General features: G+C 39.2%; 1 protein-coding gene across 1 annotated transcript; it reads left to right on the top strand.

The window, feature by feature from the left end:
* Positions 1–688: 688 nt before the first annotated feature.
* Positions 689–21,075, top strand: SNAPC3 (small nuclear RNA activating complex polypeptide 3). Its single transcript, XM_070742543.1, has 9 exons — positions 689–1,038; positions 3,860–3,934; positions 6,674–6,758; positions 7,232–7,336; positions 9,240–9,389; positions 12,440–12,522; positions 13,528–13,692; positions 14,144–14,251; positions 19,768–21,075. Exons 1-9 carry the CDS (start codon positions 806–808, stop codon positions 19,913–19,915), a joined length of 1,152 nt encoding a protein of 383 aa, XP_070598644.1. The 5' UTR covers positions 689–805; the 3' UTR covers positions 19,916–21,075.
* The last annotated feature ends 365 nt before the right edge of the window (positions 21,076–21,440 follow it).

Raw genomic sequence — 21,440 nt, 5'->3', positions numbered from 1 at the left:
GGGGGTAAAAAGAAAGTAAGACACTGTCTTACTTTCGGGGAAACACGGTAATAGCTGTCAAGGTAATGTTTAAGAATATTGTGACAGTTCCGAGTAGAGTATTTTTTAAAAAAGATTTTAAAAGTGCTTTATTATTGTTGTTGTTGTTGTCAGCCAGATGTTTAGACTGGATTTGACGTTTTTACTCACCTAGCAAATCCTTTCCAAGGGGTGTGTGTGTGTGTATGTGTATACATACATACATACATACATACATACATACGGATTATATGTTTCTTCACATATAATTTGTGTCCTACATTTTTAATAAAACTTGAACAATGTGTCAACTTAAATAACACGATTCTTAAATTACATAAAATTATAGCAGAATTTAAAACTAGGCATCATCTGGTGGGTGTATACAATCGCTACCGCTCGGGCTTCATTCTTTTCTAATTGCACGATTGTTATTTAATATAGAAAAACAATCTGCACATACGAGCCTGCCTGGGATACCTGGCTATTTCCACAATTGGTTGGAAAAAAACAAGCGAAGCGAACGCTTCTAGCCCCTCGAACGAGCGCCCAGCTTCTAAGGAACCCTCCGATGAATTCGAACTACAACTCCCAGCATTCCTTATCGTTGATCTTATTGGCTGAGTCCGCTGGAAGTTATAGCTCAAAGCAACATGGCAAGTGCCATGTTGAAGGGCGTCAAACGTCTCTACCGTTTGGAAGGAAAGAAACTACAAGTTCCAGAAGCCACTGGGCCCTCACATCCGTTTCACGCCTCGTCTCCTGTCGGCAAAATCCTGATGCAAAAATGGCTGCAAGTAGCAGCTCCGGGTCTAGAAATAATAATATCCCCGATTATGAGACGGTGGATCTGAACAGCCGGGCGTTCCACGTGGGCACTTTTGGGGCTCTTTGGAGGGAGGCGTTGCGCCAGGAAGACGTCTCTCTGCAGCAAGCAGAACCTGCAGACGATGAGGCGGCTGTGATGGAAGACTTTGCCTGCACGCCGGAGATCGCAGCAGAACTGAAAGCTGTGTGCAGGTAGCTCATTGTAGCTAACTGTATCGAGTTGCAGTTTTGAGACCTACAAGTTTTAAGCCTCATCGCTTGAATGCCTCTGGTCTTGATCTCAATTTTAAAATAGAATAGATATTTTTTGTTGGGCAAGTGTGATTGGATACCGAAGGAATTTGTCTTTGGTGCATAAGCTCTCAGGGTACATAAAAAGCTATAAGGGATAAACCACGATCATAGTCGTCATAAAAATACATTCATCATAAATCATGAGATACAACACTTAGTGATAGTCATAGGATGCTAAATAAGCAATCATACTAGGAAGCTAAATAAAACAATATAAATCGTAAAGAACAAGCCTGTGTTGGTTTGTAACCTATCCTCAGTTATAGTTCATCCATACACACTCCTGGTGCTTGCCTGCTCCATCCATCCATCCACCCATCATATTTGCATGACAAACCATTTTCCAAAACGTGACTGGGAACATAAAATAACAATAAAAACATTCCACAATTAAAATGTTAATATGTTGGAGCCTCTTTGAGTCTCCAGAGACGGGCGGCATACAAGTCTAATAAATTATTATTATTATAATTATTATATTATTATTATTATTCACAAGTTCGGGAGGCAAACTGTTCCACTGATTAATTGTTCTAACTTTCTGGAAATTTCGCCTTAGTCCTAAGTTTGCTTCTCTCCTTGATTAGTTTCCACCCATTGCTTCTTGTTCTACCCTTAGGTGCTTTGGAGAATAGCCTGACTCCCTCTTCTTTATGACAACCCCTGAGATAGCCCAGTTCCCAGTTCCTGCAACTATTCTTCTTGTTTTAGCCTCCAGTCCCCTAATCATCTTTGTTGCTCTTCTCTGCACTCTTTCTAGTTCTCAGTTCTCATCTCACTTAATTAACTGTTATTAAATTCTGCGGTATAATTTTTTTAAATTTTCTCCACCATAAAGTAAAACAATATATAGCTATAAACACAACAACAATGCTTACAATCAATTACAGTATATGTAAACTTTTCTTATTACTCACTCAATGGAGGCTCTTATCTCTCCTCATCTAAAATTTTCTATTAATTTTATACAGCATTATCAATTCTTAAAAATCTAAATAAAAATTCTTCCTCTCCATCTTACTATAAAAAGTTACATTACATCAATGCAAAGAATAATAAAATCATTAATCTAAATTTTAATATTGTATCATATAGCTAATTAAAATATATATATATATAAAAACTATTCATAATATATCACCTACTTCATAAAATAAAGTTCTATATGTCTAAAATCTAAACACTAAGTAAATTTTCTCATCTTTGCCATCTGGCTTCCAAAATTTAAATCAAATTCTCATGTTTAAATTTTCCCCAAAATTAACCAATTACTAATACATACGTATCTCTTAGTTTTCTATCCAATCATAAAACTTCCCCCAAATTTTATAATAATCCGAGTCTTGTTTATCTTTAAATTTCAAAGTCAATCTACTCATCTCTGCACAATCCATAATTTTTCTCAAAACTTCCCTTTCCGTTGGTATCCTAACTCTTATTAAATTCAAAGCTCAAGTTTTTTCCCCAGTGCAAACATAGCTCTGCGGTCTTAATTATACTTTCAGCCTGATCATGTATATATTTGCTTAGAATTAAGCCTCTCTAAGATTAGTGCAGAGTCGATAATGGATTTGATGGCACATATTCAGCCAATCAATAAAACTGTACTGATTAAAATGGAATTATAGTCTCCCTCAGATGTGCTTGGTCTACATTAGAGACCAGTTATTATTGTCTGATGGGCTGTTCTGTTTCCCCACATCTTTGGTTGCTATAAACAAAAGCCAGATGTAAGGACTCTATTTCCTATTTGTAGGAAAGATTCTGGTCAGACATGGTATGAAGAAAGTAGAAGGACAGGGACTTTATTTTGAGGAAGTCCAACTCTTGTCTTTTAAAATAGAGTCCTTACATCTGGCTTTTGTTTATAGCAAATCATTTCTCCTGACGTTCTATTTTGTATATTTATATATTTTTATTTCAGCCAAAGATGTGGGGAAAGAGAACTTCCACCATTAAGATGATGTTGGGTCATGGGAAAATTTCAAAACATATATGAGTGAGGCAGATTTGGAGCCTAATTTTTGTCTCAACTTCATATTTCTTAATACAAGAATGCTTGATTTTTTAATTAACAGAAACAGGAAATTAAACTAATTTTACTTTTAAAAAAACACTCTTCTTCTATACAAAATCAGTACCAGTAGTCTGGTAAACAAAAATATTTTGTCTAATATTGTACATTTCTGTATTATAGAACTGTTATTTTTCTAAGTTACTTCTTGTTTTTTTAAGGATAAAAGACCATTTATCTTTCAAATGAGTACCAGCTAGCAGGAATTGGAAGCTGATATTAATGAGTAATAAATGGTTAGCTTTCTTCATTCCAAATATAAAAAATAGTCTATTTTTTTACCAGTGGCTGAAGGCTAGACATGAGTAATAGTCTTTTTGCTGAATCATGGTAACAGGCTTCAATTTTGTGGGTTAAATTCAATCTATTGAGCCATAAATATTGTTCATAAACCACAACAGCTGGTCTATTGAACATACGCATCAGGGAAAAACTAGATTACGTTGTGTTTTACTGTAATCTGTGAATCCAGCCATACTATTTATGCTTTTAAAAGAGAAGTATACAATAGCATTAGCTATCTGGTCTAAAAATATTTTCTTGGCAACTGTTTAACTTTACTTCCTAGACATAGCTGTATGTTTCTGTATGTTTTTATATATTTACAAATTGCAGTTATAAAATTAATTTTTGTATTGTTTTTAGCATTTCTGCACTGAAGAGCTCTGGTAAAGAAGATACAGAAGTGATACCTGAAGATACCAACTTAATAACTCTTAAGTATGTTGAATTAGATTTTCAATTGCAATTCTGATCAGTTGGAAGTTTGTTCTAATCCATCAATAGTTTTAAGAACAGTTTATGAACTAAGGCAATGAACAGATGGACCCGACATGCCAAACTAAAGTAGACAAACAATGACGGCTTAATTCAATTAGTTTGCCTGATTGCATACTGCTAGCATAGACTTTAGGCCATTATTCAATTCTAAATTTAAATTAAATTTAAGCAAATTTCATAATTGTATTTCACTGTATGCTAACATGCAAAGAGATGCTGTGTTTATCTCTGTAACACCTGTTTACAGCCCCTTTCTATAAAACAAAAATTCTATTTATAACTCTTCCCCATAATTTTATGACCACATATTTGTTTGCTAATGCCTCCGTTATGCTAGATCCTTTATTGTATTATTGAGGGGTTTGTTTGTTTGTTTTTGCTAGTGCAAAGGAAAAAAACAAAAGCCTACATCTGGGAACCCCATTTTGCATTCCTGTTATTAGATTAAATCTATTTCCTAAGTAGTTTATAATTTATTACGTCTTCATTAAGCTGAATCAGCAAGGACAGAATACACATGCGCAGAGGGTTAAAAGCCAGAAAATGGTTGTCAAGGCTGCCAGTCAGAATTCAGACAAAATAAAACTCAGAGTCCTTTTGTTTAAGGTTCAAAGTGAATTTATCCAAATCAGAACTTGAAGTATCGAAAGCAAAGCAAAGTCTGAGGAAAAATGGCGCGTACCCCACATACTAAAACCCCCTTTTCCACCCCACTGTTGGACATCCGCCCAATCTCCATTGTCCAGATGCATCAGGTGGTCCAAGATGCTCCTCCCGGGCTTCTCAGGAATTTTCCCATCTAACGGTCTCCACCGGCACCTGGGAAATCAAAACTTATTCTAACTGAAACTTTTCTCCTCCTGCGCACTTCCCAACCCCCCTTGATATCTATCCCTCCCCGACTCTATGACAACCAAGCAAAGAATGCAGCAGCAGCAAGCGCAGGTTGAAATTGGTGATGTCTGGGCCGGTGGACAGAGCGTCACGCTGCCAACGCTACTGGTTCTCCAAACCACCTTTGCTCACTTCTACCAGTATGGCCGGACCGGGTTGAACCTGTAGCATTTCACCCCTGGTAAACAAAAGCCTCCCTGGGCTTTACTAGATAAATGGTCAAAGCAATGGAAACTGCAGTTTAATGTTTCCAAATGTAAAATAATGCACTTGGGGAAAAGGAATCCTCAATCTGAGTATTGCATTGGCAGTTCTGTGTTAGCAAAAACTTCAGAAGAGAAGGATTTAGGGGTAGTGATTTCTGACAGTCTCAAAATGGGTGAGCAGTGTGGTCGGGCAGTAGGAAAAGCAAGTAGGATGCTTGGCTGCATAGCTAGAGGTATAACAAGCAAAGTGTCAGTAGTTTTTAAGAATTCAAATTGCAAGCCTCTAGACTGAAAAATAAAATAACCTCTTTTAACATTACGAATGTTTGCTCATTAAAGTCAAAGTACGTTCATTTTGGTCATTGACCAACTTTTATTTATTAATCAGTGACAAGTCCATGGACAAAGTTAAGGGAGAGAAAAAGGGACAAAGTGAAGCATCGGGGTGCAGGAGGAGTGATTGGGGAGGGTTTTCTGACCTGACTTTTTGGTAAATGGATCTTGTCTGAGCATGTCTGCATGTTCTCAAAATCCCAAATGGCTGATCAAGACGGACTACTCCTGTATTAAACCATTTGCGGAGCTGCCCAGGTTCATCCCACATATCTAGAAGACACTTAAGTTATGAAAGCATTCTGTGTAATTGGTTCTCACAGGGTGTAGTCAAAAAGCTCAAGATGGCAGCTAGAAGTAGTGTGGTGATGTGATTGGAGCTCCGCCTTGATTTTTAAAAATCCCAGATAAAAAATAGGCTGAGCTCTATTTGCATCATCCTGAACATAATGTTGACTTGTTTGCATCACCCTGAACATAATGTTGACTTGTTTGCATCATCCTGAACATAATGTTGACTTGTTTGCTGATAGCTCATATTGCATTGGAATAAAAAGTTGTTGAATTTTAATGCGGTGTTTAATTCTGGTTTTATAATGTTGACTTACATAATTATTAGACCCTACGTTTGGATTTAGGAATGCCTTTTTTCCTTATCTAAAAAAACTCCCCAACCCGTTAAATCATGGCAACCGGATCAACGCTTATTAAAATGAGACATTTTGTTACTCATCCAAGTTGCTTCCTTAACCAGATGAACATTTTCGTTAGGCAGAGAGTTAGAGAGTCATTGGAATGAACCAACTCTTCCCTTACAGACTGCAGGGAGTTTCTTCCCCCCCCCCCAGAAAAAAAGATTAAATCATGACAACTGGACTAAAGTTTTTTTTTTAATTAAGACATTGGATGAGTAATGAAACATCCCAGTTTTAATAAATTTTGATCCTGTTGCCATGATTTAACAATTTTTAAATTCTTTTGACCTGATGATTGAGTCTCCTTCCTTCCTTCCTTCCTTCCTTCCTTCCTTCCTTCCTTCCTTCCTTCCTTCCTTCCCTCCCTCCCTCCCTCCCTCCCTCCCTCCCTCCCTCCATTTCTTTTTTCTTTCTTCCTCCATCTTTTTTCTCTTTCTTTTTCCCTCCCTCCCTCTCTTTCTTTTTTCTTTCCCTTCCTTCCTTCCTTCCTTCCTTTTTCTTTCTTTCTTCTTTCTTTCTTTCTTTCTTTCTTTCTTTCTCCTCATTTGTAGAATTCGGCAGAAAGCTCTGGAGAGGCGAGAGGAAACCATCCTTGTTGATCGTGCGTGTAGACAAGAAACATTTATTCACGAGATGGTAAGCCTTTCCTTCTCACCTGCTTCCCTTCCTGTATTATGCATTGAAATTATTCCAGCTACACAATAATTATAGGATTTCAGATTTTACGTTCTAATGTCAAGAAAGCTTTTTTCCAATAACTGCCAGAGAGTGCCATTTGATGGAAGCGGCAAAGCACATCTTAACCTTATGTCTTATTCAAAACCAAGTGCGACATTTAGGTAATTTAATTGGCAGTCCATAGCATAGGAATTTTACAGATTGTGTGGGAAGTAAGTGCCGTGCCCTTCCACTTAGTTATCTAGCATTCAAAAAGCATTGGAATCATTCCATTAAGATGACATTTGCCATTCACATTGCTTGATCAAGGTCTACTTCAAGCAGGCTTGCCCTGCTGTCCCAAAATTCCTGGAAGATTGAGAACTGCAGGTGTTTTTATCTCTATTATCAGAAGTGTCCAACTCATATTCCAATGTATTTCTTTTCCCTAGGAATCTCATGCAATTGGGAAAAGGCCCCAAGATCCTGGGAATATGATTGGCGAAGCTGAACTTGTGTTAACTGTCAACATTTTTTATCCAGTTATACTTCAAAAGGTTGGAAATTGAGCATAGCAACTGTTTTACTGGCTTCTTAACAAATAGATAAATTTATTCTCAGGAATCTTGTGTGAGGAATTATAGCTTGCTGATGTGTGGTCCTTTGGAAACATGACAAAGTTGAATCTACCTTTCGGCAGAAAGATTTCAAAAACACAAGATGTCCTTTATTTTAAAGAAAAGTAATTCCAACTTTGGCTAGATCTCACTTAATTAGGGAATATGCTAAACCTTCCAGAATTGTCATAGAAGGTGAACCAAAGGTGCTTTTTCAGAAGGCAACTGGATTTTCTTGTATTTCTTTCATTGAAGGCACTTCTTAATCTCTAACTGGATGGTGGGGGTCAGCTGGCCATTTGCATTCTTTTAGAGAGTCATTGAGTCCATTTTGAAATTTATTTGTGTCCTTATGGTCACCTGAGCAGTGCAAATAGGAGATTAGCCTTCTTGGCTGCAGGATATTTTCTGCTCGGTCTGTTTTTTAGCCATTTGAGGTCAAAGGGACTCTTACTTAAAACCCTGTTGCCAATCAATATAGGGACCCTATTGAAATACCCGCACTGATGATCAGATTCTGTGACTAGATCGCACATCACACTAAGCTAGAGTTTATTTAACTCTGGGTTGTTGAATACAATTTCAGAATTGTAATTGTGTTCAATTGCAATTCTAATAGCATATTAGAATTGTAGTATAATAATAATAATAATAATAATAATTTATTAGATTTGTATGCCGCCCCTCTCCGAAGACTCGGGGCGGCTCACAACAATGATAAAAACATGATAGTAGCACAAATCTAATATTAAAAGAAATATCTAAAACCCTATCATATTAAAACCAAACAACACATACATACCAAACATAAATTATAAGGAGCCTGGGGGAAAGATGTCTCAAATCCTCCATGCCTGGTGATATAGGTGGGTCTTGAGTAGTTTACGAAAGACAAAGAGGTTGGGAGCAGTTCTAATCTCCGGGGGGACTTGATTCCAGAGGGCCGGGGCCACCACAGAGAAGGCTCTTCCCCTGGGGCCCGCCAGACGACATTATATAAGAATATGCTTAGCTAAAGCCAAATGAAAAACAATATGCCAGGAACCAGCCTATATAAAGTTTTTGTTGTTTGCACCCAAATGTATTTTTCATTAATGCTACTAGATTTGGATTGAAAAAATTCAGATATTTGCTAAACAGTTGCAAATAGATGCCCTGGATTTGGGCAGTTCAGATCTGGTATCCTTCATGATATAAATCCCACATGTCATAATTCTCCAGTTTGGATGATATTTACTCTTAGTTTCTTGGAAGGCACAGGCAAAAAGGCCTTACTGCCTATTATACATTTAGATACCGAGAAGTAATTATAGAGTTAATTGGTTACAATCCTTACAACAAGCTGATTGCCTAGTTTCTGCCAGAGTTAATTTTGAATTTGCAAGTTGGAAACGTGGCGGAAACCAGGGACAAGATAGTTTTTTTCAATAAAGACATGACAACAGGAGTTCTTTCTTCAGAAGACTCTTTTACTTCTTCAGTAGTATAAAAAAGTAACTATTTACCCTACACTATATTACAGAACAAACCACCAACTAACCAACCATTATCAGATCACACTACTAAACCATCAAACCAGACCAGACCACACCCACACAAAAGGTGTATTAAATTATATACATACACTAACCAATCAGATCATAGAACAGATTGCATCACTCTGCTGAAGCACCATGACTCAGCATTCACTTTACTTCTACTGTACTTGTAATATTACTTCAGGATTATATTCTGACACATTCAATTTACTAAACCACAACTATACTATGAATTAACCTGAAGTGTAAATTCAGCCTGTCAGAAATGTTGTGGTTGATCTTCTTTTGTCCTCTCTATTTTACAGCATAAGCTGCGCAAGCCGTATCAGACACTGTTGGTTCTAGGGAGCCAAAAGCTTACCGAGCTTCGAGATTGCATCTCTTGTGTTAGTGACCTTCAGATTGGTGGGGAGTTCAGCAATAATCCTGCACAGGCCCCAGAAAATATCAGCAAGGTAACACTGATTTTTAATGCCTTTCCAACGATGGAAGTTTAATTCCAAAATTCCTCAACGTTTGAATTATTGATCCCTTGAAAATTTGCTTATCAATTCCTGGGGGGAAACAAATGAGGTTGTTTCTACAGTGTCTTCTTCATTTGAGCAAATAATAAGTAGGTGAATTTAATGTAAGCAGGAACTAAGTGGGACTTTTTATATTTTTAAGTCAGCCTTTTTATTGTTCTGATTTATTTATGAATTATAGTTTTAGATTGCTCAATATCTAGAGTTCTCAGGAAAGTGCGAAAGGAACTTAAACATGTAAAAAAGAAACCTACATTTTAAGCCATCTGTCAAGAGTTCTGAGGGATTTGTTTGTTTATTTATCTATCTATCTACCTACCTACCTACCTATTGGATTTGTATGCCGCCCCTCTCCGGAGACTCGGGGCGGCTAACAGCAATAATAAAACAGCATATAATAATAATCCAATACTAAAACCAGTTAAAACCCCATTATTATAAAAACCAAACATACATACAGACATAACATGCATAAAATTGTAAAGGCCTAGGGGGAAAGAGTATCTCAGTTCCCCCATGTCTGGCGGCAGAGGTGGGTTTTAAGAAGCTTACGAAAGGCAAGGAGGGTGGGGGCAATTCTAATCTCTGGGGAGAGTTGGTTCCAGAGGGCCGGGGCTGGCACAGAGAAGGCTCTTCCCCTGGGTCCCGCCAAGCGACATTGTTTAGTGGACGGGACCCGGAGAAGACCCACTCTGTGGGACCTAACTGGTCGCTGGGATTCGTGCAGCAGAAGGCGGTCCCTGAGATAATCTGGTCTGGTGCCATGAAAGGCTTTATAGGTCATAACCAACACTTTGAATTGTGACCGGAAACTGATCGGCAACCAATGCAGACTGCGGAGTGTTGGTGTAACATGGGCATACCTTGTGAAGCCCATGATTGCTCTCGCAGCTGCATTCTGCACGATCTGAAGTTTCCGAAAACTTTTCAAAGGTAGCCCCATGTAGAGAGCATTACAGATACCCTAGTTAATTCAAATTTCAAAACAAATCCAGTTATTTATTAGGAGCAACATATCGGCACACATCCAAATGAAGTCAACTCTGCCCCATGTAATTTATGTCCCAACTATGACCCTGTTTCCCCCCTCCTCCAAAGGTGTACGATAAATCACATTTTCCAAGAAAGCACTTTTGCAGGGTGTGGAGAACATTCCTCTCCAACTGACCTAGGTTGCGGCTGTGAGGAAGGTATGCGTGGAATATGCTTCTGGTTGCTCCCAGGTTGCTCTGTCAGTTTTCCATTGTTCTACCTATGGCAACTTGAGAACAGGCCAGGAATGCTTTACAGTTGACACCATCATGATAAATTAAAATGACATGGAAAAAGACTGATGGATATCAAAGGCAAAAGAAAGAGTCTGTTTACTGTCAGGTTTTTAATTGGTCAGGTCAACAGTGATCCTTGTTATTTATCTGAGGAATTTTTGAAAAGGAACACATTTTTTTAAAAAAAACACCCATTACTTCGATATGTTTTTGTATTAGTATTTAAATATTTAAATTTCTTTAATATAAAGCTTTAATATAAAACTTCATTTACAACTTTAATATAAAACTTCATTTAATGTAAAACTTCATATAAAACTAACGGCAGAAAAAGACCTCACGGTCCATCTAGTTTGCCCTTATACTATTTCCTGTATTTTATCTTACAATGGATATATGTTTATCCCAGGCATGTTTAAATTCAGTTACTGTGGATTTACCAACCACGTCTGCTGGAAGTTTGTTCCAAGGATCTACTACTCTTTCAGTAAAATAATATTTTCTCACGTTGCTTTTGATCTTTCCCCCAACTAACTTCAGATTGTGTCCCCTTGTTCTTGTGTTCACTTTCCTATTAAAAACACTTCCCTCCTGAACCTTATTTAACCCTTTAACATATTTAAATGTTTCGATCATGTCCCCCTTTTTCCTTCTGTCCTCCAGACTATACAGATTGAGTTCATGAAATCTTTCCTGATACGTTTACTTCATATTTCTTTAATATAAATCTTACTTTTGCAGAAAGGCATCCATCATAATTTTGGTGAATTAAAAATAATACTGGTAGATTTGAAATGTATAGAGCACTCTTAAGGTGGTTTGCTTGGAAGCAGGTTTTTGAGGAGTTGGTGTGCCAGCTCTTGGTTTTCTATAAAAGCAGGACGATATGCTGGTTCTTTCTTGCTGTGTAGCAGCAAAGCTGTCCCTGTCTCTTTTGTGGTGGAATGTAATCTGGATTCCCAGCAGGGAGGGGCTGCAGTCAAGAGGCAATAAAGTTTGGTTGAGAGAACGAGCATTAAAAAGTCTCTTCCCTAAAAATTCACAGAGTACAGTGATGCGTCGTCTTACAAACTTAATTTGTTCGTGACAAGGTTCGTAAGTAGAAAAATTTGTAAGATGAAACAATGTTTCCCATAGGAATCAATGTAAAAGCGAATAATGCCTGCAAATCCATTAGGAAAATCCCAAACTTTAGAAGGGAGGTGAACGGAGGGCGGGGAGGAGCGGGTGGAGGAAGCAAGGCTAGCAGGGTGCTTGGAGAGGCAGCAAAAGGGTGTGTGGGAAGGAAGGAAGTCAAGGGGGGCCGCCCCTCCCTTTTCTTTCTTCAAACACACCCTTTCATTAAGAATAACTGGAGCTCATGGAGATGTGATATCATGCGTGTGTGTGTGTATATATACATATACATACATACAAAAAATAAGGGGAACACTCAAAGAATACATCCTAGATCTGAATGAATGAAATATTCTCATTTAATACTTTGTTCTGTACAAAGATGAATGTGTTGACAACATGTGAAATGTATTGTCAATCAGTGTTGCTTCCTAAGTGGGCAGTTTGATTTCACAGAAATTTGATTTACTTGGAATTATATTGTGTGGTTTAAGTGTTCCCTTTATTTTCTTGAGCATGTATGTGTAAATGTATACACACACACACATATATATTTCAAACTAATATATTTTCTTGTCTTTTTTCCCTTTTCCTCAGGATCTCTATAAGTCTGCCTTCTTTTATTTTGAAGGTGTTTTTTATAACGATAGCAGGTATGCTGAATGCAGAGATTTGAGCAGGTAAATCACTCCATCAAGTTAGTTGCAATTATATGGTTGAATTTACTGATTTAAGAAGCTATATATTTCTGTGTTAGTTTACATCTTGATGCTGACTTGATAGATGACAGAGAGTAACTATAGGTTTTCAAACTTGACAACTTTAAAACTAGGCTGGGGAAATTTTTTAGGGGGAAAAGGGTGTGTCTTATACTCCGAAAAATACGGTATGAGCATTACAGCATCCCCATGGTCACATGATCAAAATCTAGACACCTAGAAACCGGGATGTATTTATGATTGTTGCCCTGTCGTGGGGTCATGTGATCCACCTTCCCAGCCAGCTTCCAACAAGCAAAATCAATGGGGGAAGTTAGATTTGGTTAATGACCAAATGATTCACTTTAACAATTTGATTTGATTTGATTTTGATTTTATTGGATTTGTATGCCGCCCCTCTCCGTAGACTCGGGGCGGCTAACAACAGTAGTAAACAGCATATGACAATCCAATATAAACAGTTAAAAACCCCTATTGTAAAACCAAACATACATACAGACATACCATGCATAAAATTGTAAAGGCCTAGGGGGAAAGAGTATCTCAATTCCCCCATGCCTGGCGGCAGAGGTGGGTTTTAAGAAGCTTACGAAAGGCAAGGAGGGTGGGAGCAATTCTAATCTCTGGGGAGAGTTGGTTCCAGAAGGTCGGGGCCACCACAGAGAAGGCTCTTCCCCTGGGTCCCGCCAAGCGACATTGTTTAGTTGACGGGACCCGGAGGAGACCCACTCTGTGGGACCTAACTGGTCGCTGGGATTCGTGCAGCAGAAGGCGGTCCCTGAGATAGTCTGGTCCGGTGCCATGAAGGGCTTTATAGGTTTGCCTAACAACTGTCACACAAAGTCATAAAATGGAGCAAACTCACTAAGCACTTCCTTGTTTAGCAATGGTCTTGGTTGTGGTTGTAAGTTGTGGGTTATCTATAATCAATTTAAAGAATGAAAATATTGTCTCTGCTCATTTCAGGACAATTACTGAGTGGGCAGAATCCCATGACCGAGGTTATGGAAAACTTCAGGCCACTAAAATGGAAGACTACACCTTCAATGATTTGAACATAAAAATAGGTTTCCCATACTTTTATTGTCACCAAGGAGATTGCGAGCACATTGTTATCATTACAGATATCAGGTAAGACACTGATATCAGGTAAGACACTGTTTCTTGGCAGAGGGATACTATTTGGAATTCGAGAGTCTTTGTGTTTCCATTTCTTCATCTGTTAGCATTGCAAAAGGGGTTATTATCTATCATTATGCTTTATCTGCTGGTGTTCTGGGAATCTATTACCTTTTTATCTTCCCAATCGCCCCACATTCTTGTTTAATTTGTGCAGGTTAACTTGCGCGTGGGAAGATATTTAAAGAGAATTCAGATTATTTTTTTCCTGCCTTACTTCTGAACACCCTTGCTGCTTTGTTTGGGTATTGGCTTTATCTAATTGATAGGTGTATGCTTATTCTGCAGCCTTGGTTACCTTGAAACAAATGCTATCAATTATTATAAAGGCGCCTGACTCTCTCCCTTTCATTGTACTAGTGTAGACTAATTGATTCCTTACTCAAATCTTTTATTTTGCAAGGCTTATTCATCGAGATGACTGCCTAGACAGAAGCCTCTACCCCTTATTAACCAAGAAACATTGGCTATGGACTAAAAAGTGTTTTGTGTGCAAAATGTACACAGCCAGGTAAGTAATAGCGCAGATGTTTCCATTGGAGAAAGTAAATTGGAACAACACACAATAAGAATCAAAATCATTACACGCAAGCACACAATTCTGGGACTTGAAATCTCGAAGTTGCCAAATTTGAAAGACACCGTATTAGCCTATGAAATAGGCTTTCTGCTCACATTGTTTTTATTATTGTTGTGAGCGGCCCCGAATCTTCGGAGAGGGGCGGCATACAAATCTAAGAAATTATTATTATTATTATTATTATTATTATTATTATTATTATTATTATTATTATTATGTCAGTACAACACAGCAAACGAGATCACTATGCTGGGTTTCGTATTTAATCACCAGTCGGGCGCTTCCCAAGCACCTAGGACTGCGTGATGTAGCGGCGAATTATGTTTGCCGATCCCAGTAAAGCGGCCTTTTGCAATTGACAGATGGAGATTTTGTCAATTCCGATGGTTTTCAAATGTCCGCTGAGATCCTTTGGCACTGCGCCCAGCGAGACAAGTACCACTGGGACCACTTTCACTGGCTTATGCCAGAGTCATTGCAGCTCAATTTTTAGATCTTCGTATTTCACTAATTTCTCTAGCTGCTTCTCCTCAATTCTGCTGTCTCCTGGGATTGCGATGTCGATGATCCATACTTTCTTTTTCTCCACGATCACAATGTCTGGTGTGTTATGCTTCAGAATTCGGTCAGTCTGAAGTCGGAAGTCCCACAGTAGTTTTGCTTGCTCATTTTCGACCACTTTTTCGGGCTTATGATCCCACCAGTTCTTTGCCACTGGTAAATGGTAGTTCCGGCACAAGTTCCAGTGGATTATTATTATTATTATTATTATTATTATTATTATTATTATTATTACATTTTAGAGCAGTGTTTTTCCAATATTGATAACTTTTGAGTTTCCTTGGGGAATTCTGGGAATTGAAATCCAAACATTTTTGTGGAGGAGGGGGGAAATGTCTTCCGTTCTCTTGTATCTAGTTCTCAGAGATTGCCTGAACAACTCCCAACAGGTTTCCTGGCAAGGTTTTTCAGAAGTGTCTCCTGCACTTGGTTTGAGGTTAGAGTCAACACAAGACTCCCAAAGATAAATAGACTATAATAGGAGCTTCCTTCCTAGGGCCCAATATCCCTAGTTGGCTTTATGCCTAAAGAGGGACTAGAATTAACAAATCTCCCAATTTATAGCCTGGTGCCTTAACCGCTTCATCAAAGTGGCTTTCTACCTTAAAGTTACCAAAATTTTAAAAAACACCATTTTAGAGTACTGCATTGAAAAAAACATTACTGCTCAAAATGCGTCAAGAACATAAATAAATCAGCCTAATTGATTAATATAGCAACTGTTTGTGTTCCTTGCTTTCTTCTCTGTGCCCTTGGAAACTGAATTTCCAATCTGAAGATTTGATATCATTAGTAACCATTTCAGGCGGGTACTACAAACAAGGCCTTTGCAGTTTATTATTTATCTAAAATTAGCATGTGGAACACACACACATGTCACCGCCAATATTATTTATATATTTATCTTTGGAGTATATTTATCTTTGCAGTTTTGTGTTGACTCTAACCCAAACCAAGTAACATTACTAACCTAAAACAAATGATAAGATCAGAAGTAAAGCAGTGTTGCTTTATTGTAATGGGCCAAATCCTTCATCTTCCTGAGATAGTGTAGATTACAAACAGTGCTACTTGTTTACTATTTTCAGTAACAGAGGGAGCTTCTGACTTTAAAACGTAGGAGATGTGTATTAATAGAAAATCCCTTTCTATTAATTTCATTTTAAATAGTGTTCTCTGCTTCTCCCATATAGTTATTTAAGTGGCTGTCTATCTTACAAAAGTAATCCTGGACAGCTTAAGTTGGTTAGAAACATAAAAACAAAGGAAGAAAACGAAAGCCAGGTTAGTGTAGTAAGTAAAGTGCTGGGTGAGAAAGCAGGAGGCTGCAAGTTGTAGTCATGAAGGCAGGCTAGGTAAACTTAGGCCAATCACATTTTCTCAGCCAAACTCACTTCATAAGGTTGTGGGGAAAATGGGATGTTATAGTTTTCAGATATGTTCTCTACTTGACATAGAATATGGATGGATGGATGGATGGATGGAAGGAAAGAAAGAAAGAGACAGACAGACAGACAGACAGACAGACAGATAGATAGATATGAGGAAGAGACAGACAGACAGATGTAGGTAGGTAGGTAGGTAGGTAGGTAGAGATAGGCAGACAGACAGAGCTAGGTAGATAAGAATGAATAGATGGATGGATGGATGGATGGATGGATGGAGGAGGGAGGGAGGGAGGGATGGAATGGACGAACGGATGGACAGACGCACAGACAGATAGCCGGATGGATGGATGGATGGATAGATAGATAGATAGATAGATAGATAGATAGATAGATAGATAGATAGATAGATAGATAGAGTCTACGGAGAGGGGCGGCATACAAATCTAATTAATTAATAAATAAAATCTAATTAATAAATAGATAGACAGACAGACAGACGGATTGATGGATGGATGAATAGATAGAGAGAGAGAGAGATAGACAGACAGACAGACAGACAGATAGATAGATAGATAGATAGAAAGATAGAAACAGATAGATAGAAAGATAGAAACAGACAGACAGATAGATATGAGGGAGAGACAGACAGACAGACAGATGTAGGGGTAGGTAGGTAGGTAGGTAGAGATAGGCAGACAGACAGAGCTAGGTAGAGAAGAATAGATAAATAGATAGATAGATAGATAGATAGATAGATAGATAGATAGATAGATAGATAGATAGATAGATAGATAGATAGATGTGAGGGAGAGACAGAAAGAGACAGAAACAGAGAGAGAATATAATAATTAAAAAATACAAGTTATAACTGACTACCTTGGATGCAAAATCAACAAAGAAAAATAATTAAACAGTGCACCACCAAAATAGTGTACCAGGTGGCAAAATAAGAACATCCTATTAGGATCAGATGTAATAAGGCTAGAACAAATTGAAAAAAACGCTGAAGAGCAAGAATATCAAAGAATCCTTGATCAGGAAATATTACTTAGAAATGAGGAAGATTAAGGAAGCCTTGGAAATAAGAAAGCTATGAATAACCATCGTAGCCAAGAAGATCAGCAGATACAAAGCTCGAATTACATGTCATAGGCCAGTGATGGCGAACCTATAGCACGGGTGCCACAGGTGGCACATGGAGCCATATCTGCTGGCACACGAGCCGTTACCCTAACTCAACTCCAATGTGCAGATGTGTGCTGGCCAGCTGATTTTTAGCTTGCACAGAGGCTCTGAGTGGTCATCTTTGGCTTCCAGAGAACCTCCAGGGGGAGGGGGGCATTTTTACCCTCCCCCAGCTCCAGGGAAGCCTTTGGAGCCTGGGGAGGGCGAAATACGAGCCTACTGGGCCCACCAGAAGTTGGGAAACAGGTCAATTCTGGCCTCCAGAGGGGGGAAGCCATTTTCATCCTCGCCAGGCATCAAATTATGGGTGTGGGCACTCGTGCATGCGCGATAGTGTGCATGCACGCTATTTCGGCCCCCAAGGAAAAAACTGTCATAGATAATATTTCCACTTTCAGTTGAATCACAATCATTTCTACCAATGCCATCAATGGAGAGAGCGCAAAGAACCAGCCAACACCTGCCAAAGAAGAAACCATGCAGTTCTGAATGCTGTATGAGACAACCCAAAATCTATCTATCCCAAATCTTTTGGGCAGGTTGATAAAAATCTAGATCCTGTCAAAAATGTCTGGCTGACTGTACAACCAACCATATTATAAAAGACAAACACCCACACTAGAAACCAAAGTAACCATGTCTAATCATCATAACTTCCACTTTTCCCCTTGTGAATGGGATCATCCCACACTGGCCTGAGTTTGAGAAGAACCAGGTTTTTAGAGCCTTATAGAACAGGTGTCCTCAAACTAGACAACTTTAAGCCTACTGGGCCCACCAGAACTTGGGAACTGGATTATTCTGGCTGGAGAATTCTGGGAGTTGAAGTCCACAAGTCTTAAAATTGCCAAGTTCTAAGATCTCTCTTATAGAAGGTCATCAGGGTTGGGGCTTCTGGATTGCTGGAAGAATGTTGTTACGTAAGTACATTTAATAGGTCAGTGCGGAAATGCACATTTGTAGGTAATTTGTTGGATTCTTTGCTATTAATATTACTCCATAAATGAAAAACTCAGCAAGAGTGGAGAACTCTTCAATAGTATTGCTGCTTCTCACATGAAACAGGTCCTTCTCTTCTCTTTTGAAATTGCAATCATAATCACAAGCAACAACTTTCTTTAATATGCAATACGGAAAGCTGAAGTCCAGTTAGATACAGATCTATTTTCAAAGTTAAAATCGGCATGCTTCACTCACTTGTAATATTTAGGAGCCTCTGCAAACGTGTATTGAAATGTGCACTTAGGAACTGAGACAAGCAGGGTTAGAGGTGCCTAAACCGCTCCAAACTTGACTGTAAAAAATATGACTTCAGTAATCAAGTTGTCGAAGCGTGGAACTCATTACCGGACTACATAGTGTCATCCCCAAACCCCCAACACTTTACCCTTAGATTATCTACGGATGACCTATCCAGATTCCTAAGAGGTCAGTAAGGGGCGAGTACAAGTGCACTAGAGTGCCTTCTGTCCCCTGTCCTATTGCTCTCCTATATCTCCTATACCTTTCTTCTATTCCTATATCTCTTCTTCTATTCTTTCATTGATATGTTTTATTCCTATACATCTTCTCTATAACCTTCATCATGTATTTTACTATGTGTATATAGATATGTACCCACTAAAACCCTCATTGTGTATTGGACAAAATAAAATAAATAAATAAATAAATAAATAAATAAATAACAGGGTTGGGTTCCTCCTGGTTTGGACCAGGTCGCCCGAACTGTTAGCGATGACGTGAAGATGGCATCACAGATCTGATCCTGTCTGTGCCGGTCCTTGCGCACCACCTTTTTTTTTTGAATTTTCTGTGGGTTTTTTCTCTATTTGGATGGCTTCTCTTCATCCTCTGCTTTGAAAAAAGCCCCCCTGCTTGCCCTCACGTTAATACCAACCTTTATTTCTTCTCCCGAAGCACAGCTGAGCAGCTCCTCAGCTGTGTTTCGGCATGAAACCACCTTCTGAGCATGCCCAGAAGTGAATTAGCACAATGGGAGATGCGCGGGAAACCGCCTTGCGAACCGGTAGCAGAGGTAAGTGGAACCCACCCTATACCTGAACATGGGATGAATCTTCATTGGTTGGCAACCCATGGTAGTATGGTGTTGTGATTGTAATAATGTAATTGTGGATTGCAGGAAATTTTGATAATATCAATAATTTTGATGGTTTTCAGCTTGAAAACCTGAAATTGTGGTACTGTTGTATGTATGTTGGTTGTAGGCTGATTAGAGTCAGATATTGATGCAACTTCAAAGCATTGACTGACTGACTGTTCACAAAGTGATCCTCTTTGTATTGGACCTTACAGGTGGGTAACGAATGAAGACAGCCTTGCTCCACAAGAGCCCACGTTCTTTTGTGATGTCTGTTTCCAAGCACTCCATTACGATGGCGATGGCAACAAGCTGGGAGAGTTCCTTGCCTACCCTTACGTTGATCCAGGGATCTTCAACTGAGCTCAAGAAGAAAGATATCATTTTTTTTAATGCGGTATCATCTGCTTCGGTGCCTGTTGGAACATGAATCATCCAATACTGTGGTTAACCATTGGACAACTTTTTCCTGTATTTCTGCTTTACGTTTACACACATCATACACATTCCATTTTATTTTTACATCTTGATCCTTGTCCCAGATACTGTACAGTGGTTATTACAGTTGTAAACCTATTTCATTTCAGAGGACAATGAAAGCTGGACTCTCTTTGCCTTGCACCAGTGTATTTCAAATAGTGGGGCGCCGAGCATGGAGCAACGCCGGAGGGACATGTGTGACCCCAGGGAACATGCATGGTCCCTCGCAAAGCTGAACTCTCTTTGCCTTGCACCAGTGTATTTCAAATAGTGGGGCGCGGAGCGTGGAGCAACGCCGGAGGGACATGTGTGATCCCGGGAAACATGCATAGTCCCTCACAATCGATTCCCCAATCAGCTTGATTAATCTGGCCTGGCCCCGTGTCAGGAAGGGTGGGAAGAGCAGGCATGGTACCAGTGACTCTGGAATTGAAGGAAAAAGCAGTTCAGCCCAGAGGAACTTTCGGAGGGCGAGCTGGCACTCTGAGAGAAGGGCAAGAGGCAGTAGGATAAAGGGAAGAAGTGGGGTGAACAAGCTCAGAGCTGTGCCGTTGTGGCAGCGGCAGGGTACCCTTAGCAGCCGGAAAGGGGCTGCCCAGGAGCCTCCGAAGCTAGCAGAGTTGGGCTAAATTTCATATCTTTTAAGCTTTCCTGCTTCAAGCCAGCGGCAAAATCAATACGGCGGGGAAAAGAAAGGTATGAGGCGCATTCCTGCCTAGGAGCAAGAATCCCAATAGTAATAGGCCATTTCTCCACGTGCCGCCAGCTTCAGAATAAGCCTTATTCCCACTAGCGGGAGTTATTTACAGGTAAAAATAGGCTTTGGAAGCAGCGTGTGTCTTATTTCCTGTTTTAAGTGGTGAGTGGATGTCCCACTTCAGCCTATGGAGCGAAGCCAAATGTTATCGCCGCTACGTCCTTGCCTTTACTCTCCGCAAGGTGTTTTAGGATTTAAATCTTAAAACGCATTTCAGCATGGGCTCTGCTCCCCCTATGAACCTCCCAAAACCTGAGTGAAATAAAAATTAAATATTTTAAAACAATTCACATGCTTCCTGAGATTTAAGCCACGTTGATGCATTAAAAGGCATTGGAAAGTCACCTTCTTGGATGGATCCTTATACTAAAAAATAAAAATAAAAAAATCCCCGGAACTGTGTTCTGTATTGAAGTCCTCAGTTAACTTGGTTTAAGGCAGTGCTGCTCAATTATTCCGGCGTAACCGAAAACAGGCTCCACTGAGTTCATTGTGATTTACTCCCAGGTAAGTGTGTAGAGCAGCCTTCCCCAGCCAATAGTGTGCTTGCAGCTAATAATAAGTAAAATAAATATTAACACTAACATTCCATTGGGGCACAGATCGGAGAGTTGGGAGGGGTCGTGAAATATTTACTTCTTTCTGGTGGTG

The sequence above is a fragment of the Erythrolamprus reginae genome, chromosome 2 (genome assembly GCF_031021105.1).
Source record: "Erythrolamprus reginae isolate rEryReg1 chromosome 2, rEryReg1.hap1, whole genome shotgun sequence".
NCBI classification, from domain to species: domain Eukaryota; kingdom Metazoa; phylum Chordata; class Lepidosauria; order Squamata; family Dipsadidae; genus Erythrolamprus; species Erythrolamprus reginae.
Note: the sequence above shows the minus strand (reverse complement) of the source record. Positions and strands in the feature narration are given on the sequence as shown.

Excerpts from the sequence above, each read along its gene's own strand:
- SNAPC3 (XM_070742543.1), top strand. The coding sequence starts at position 806 with ATGGCTGCAAGTAGCAGCTCCGGGTCTAGAAATAATAATATCCCCGAT. Across the intron at positions 12,523-13,527 it reads GAATGCAGAGATTTGAGCAG|GACAATTACTGAGTGGGCAG; the intron begins GTAAATCACTCC and ends TGCTCATTTCAG. Across the intron at positions 14,252-19,767 it reads TGCAAAATGTACACAGCCAG|GTGGGTAACGAATGAAGACA; the intron begins GTAAGTAATAGC and ends TGGACCTTACAG.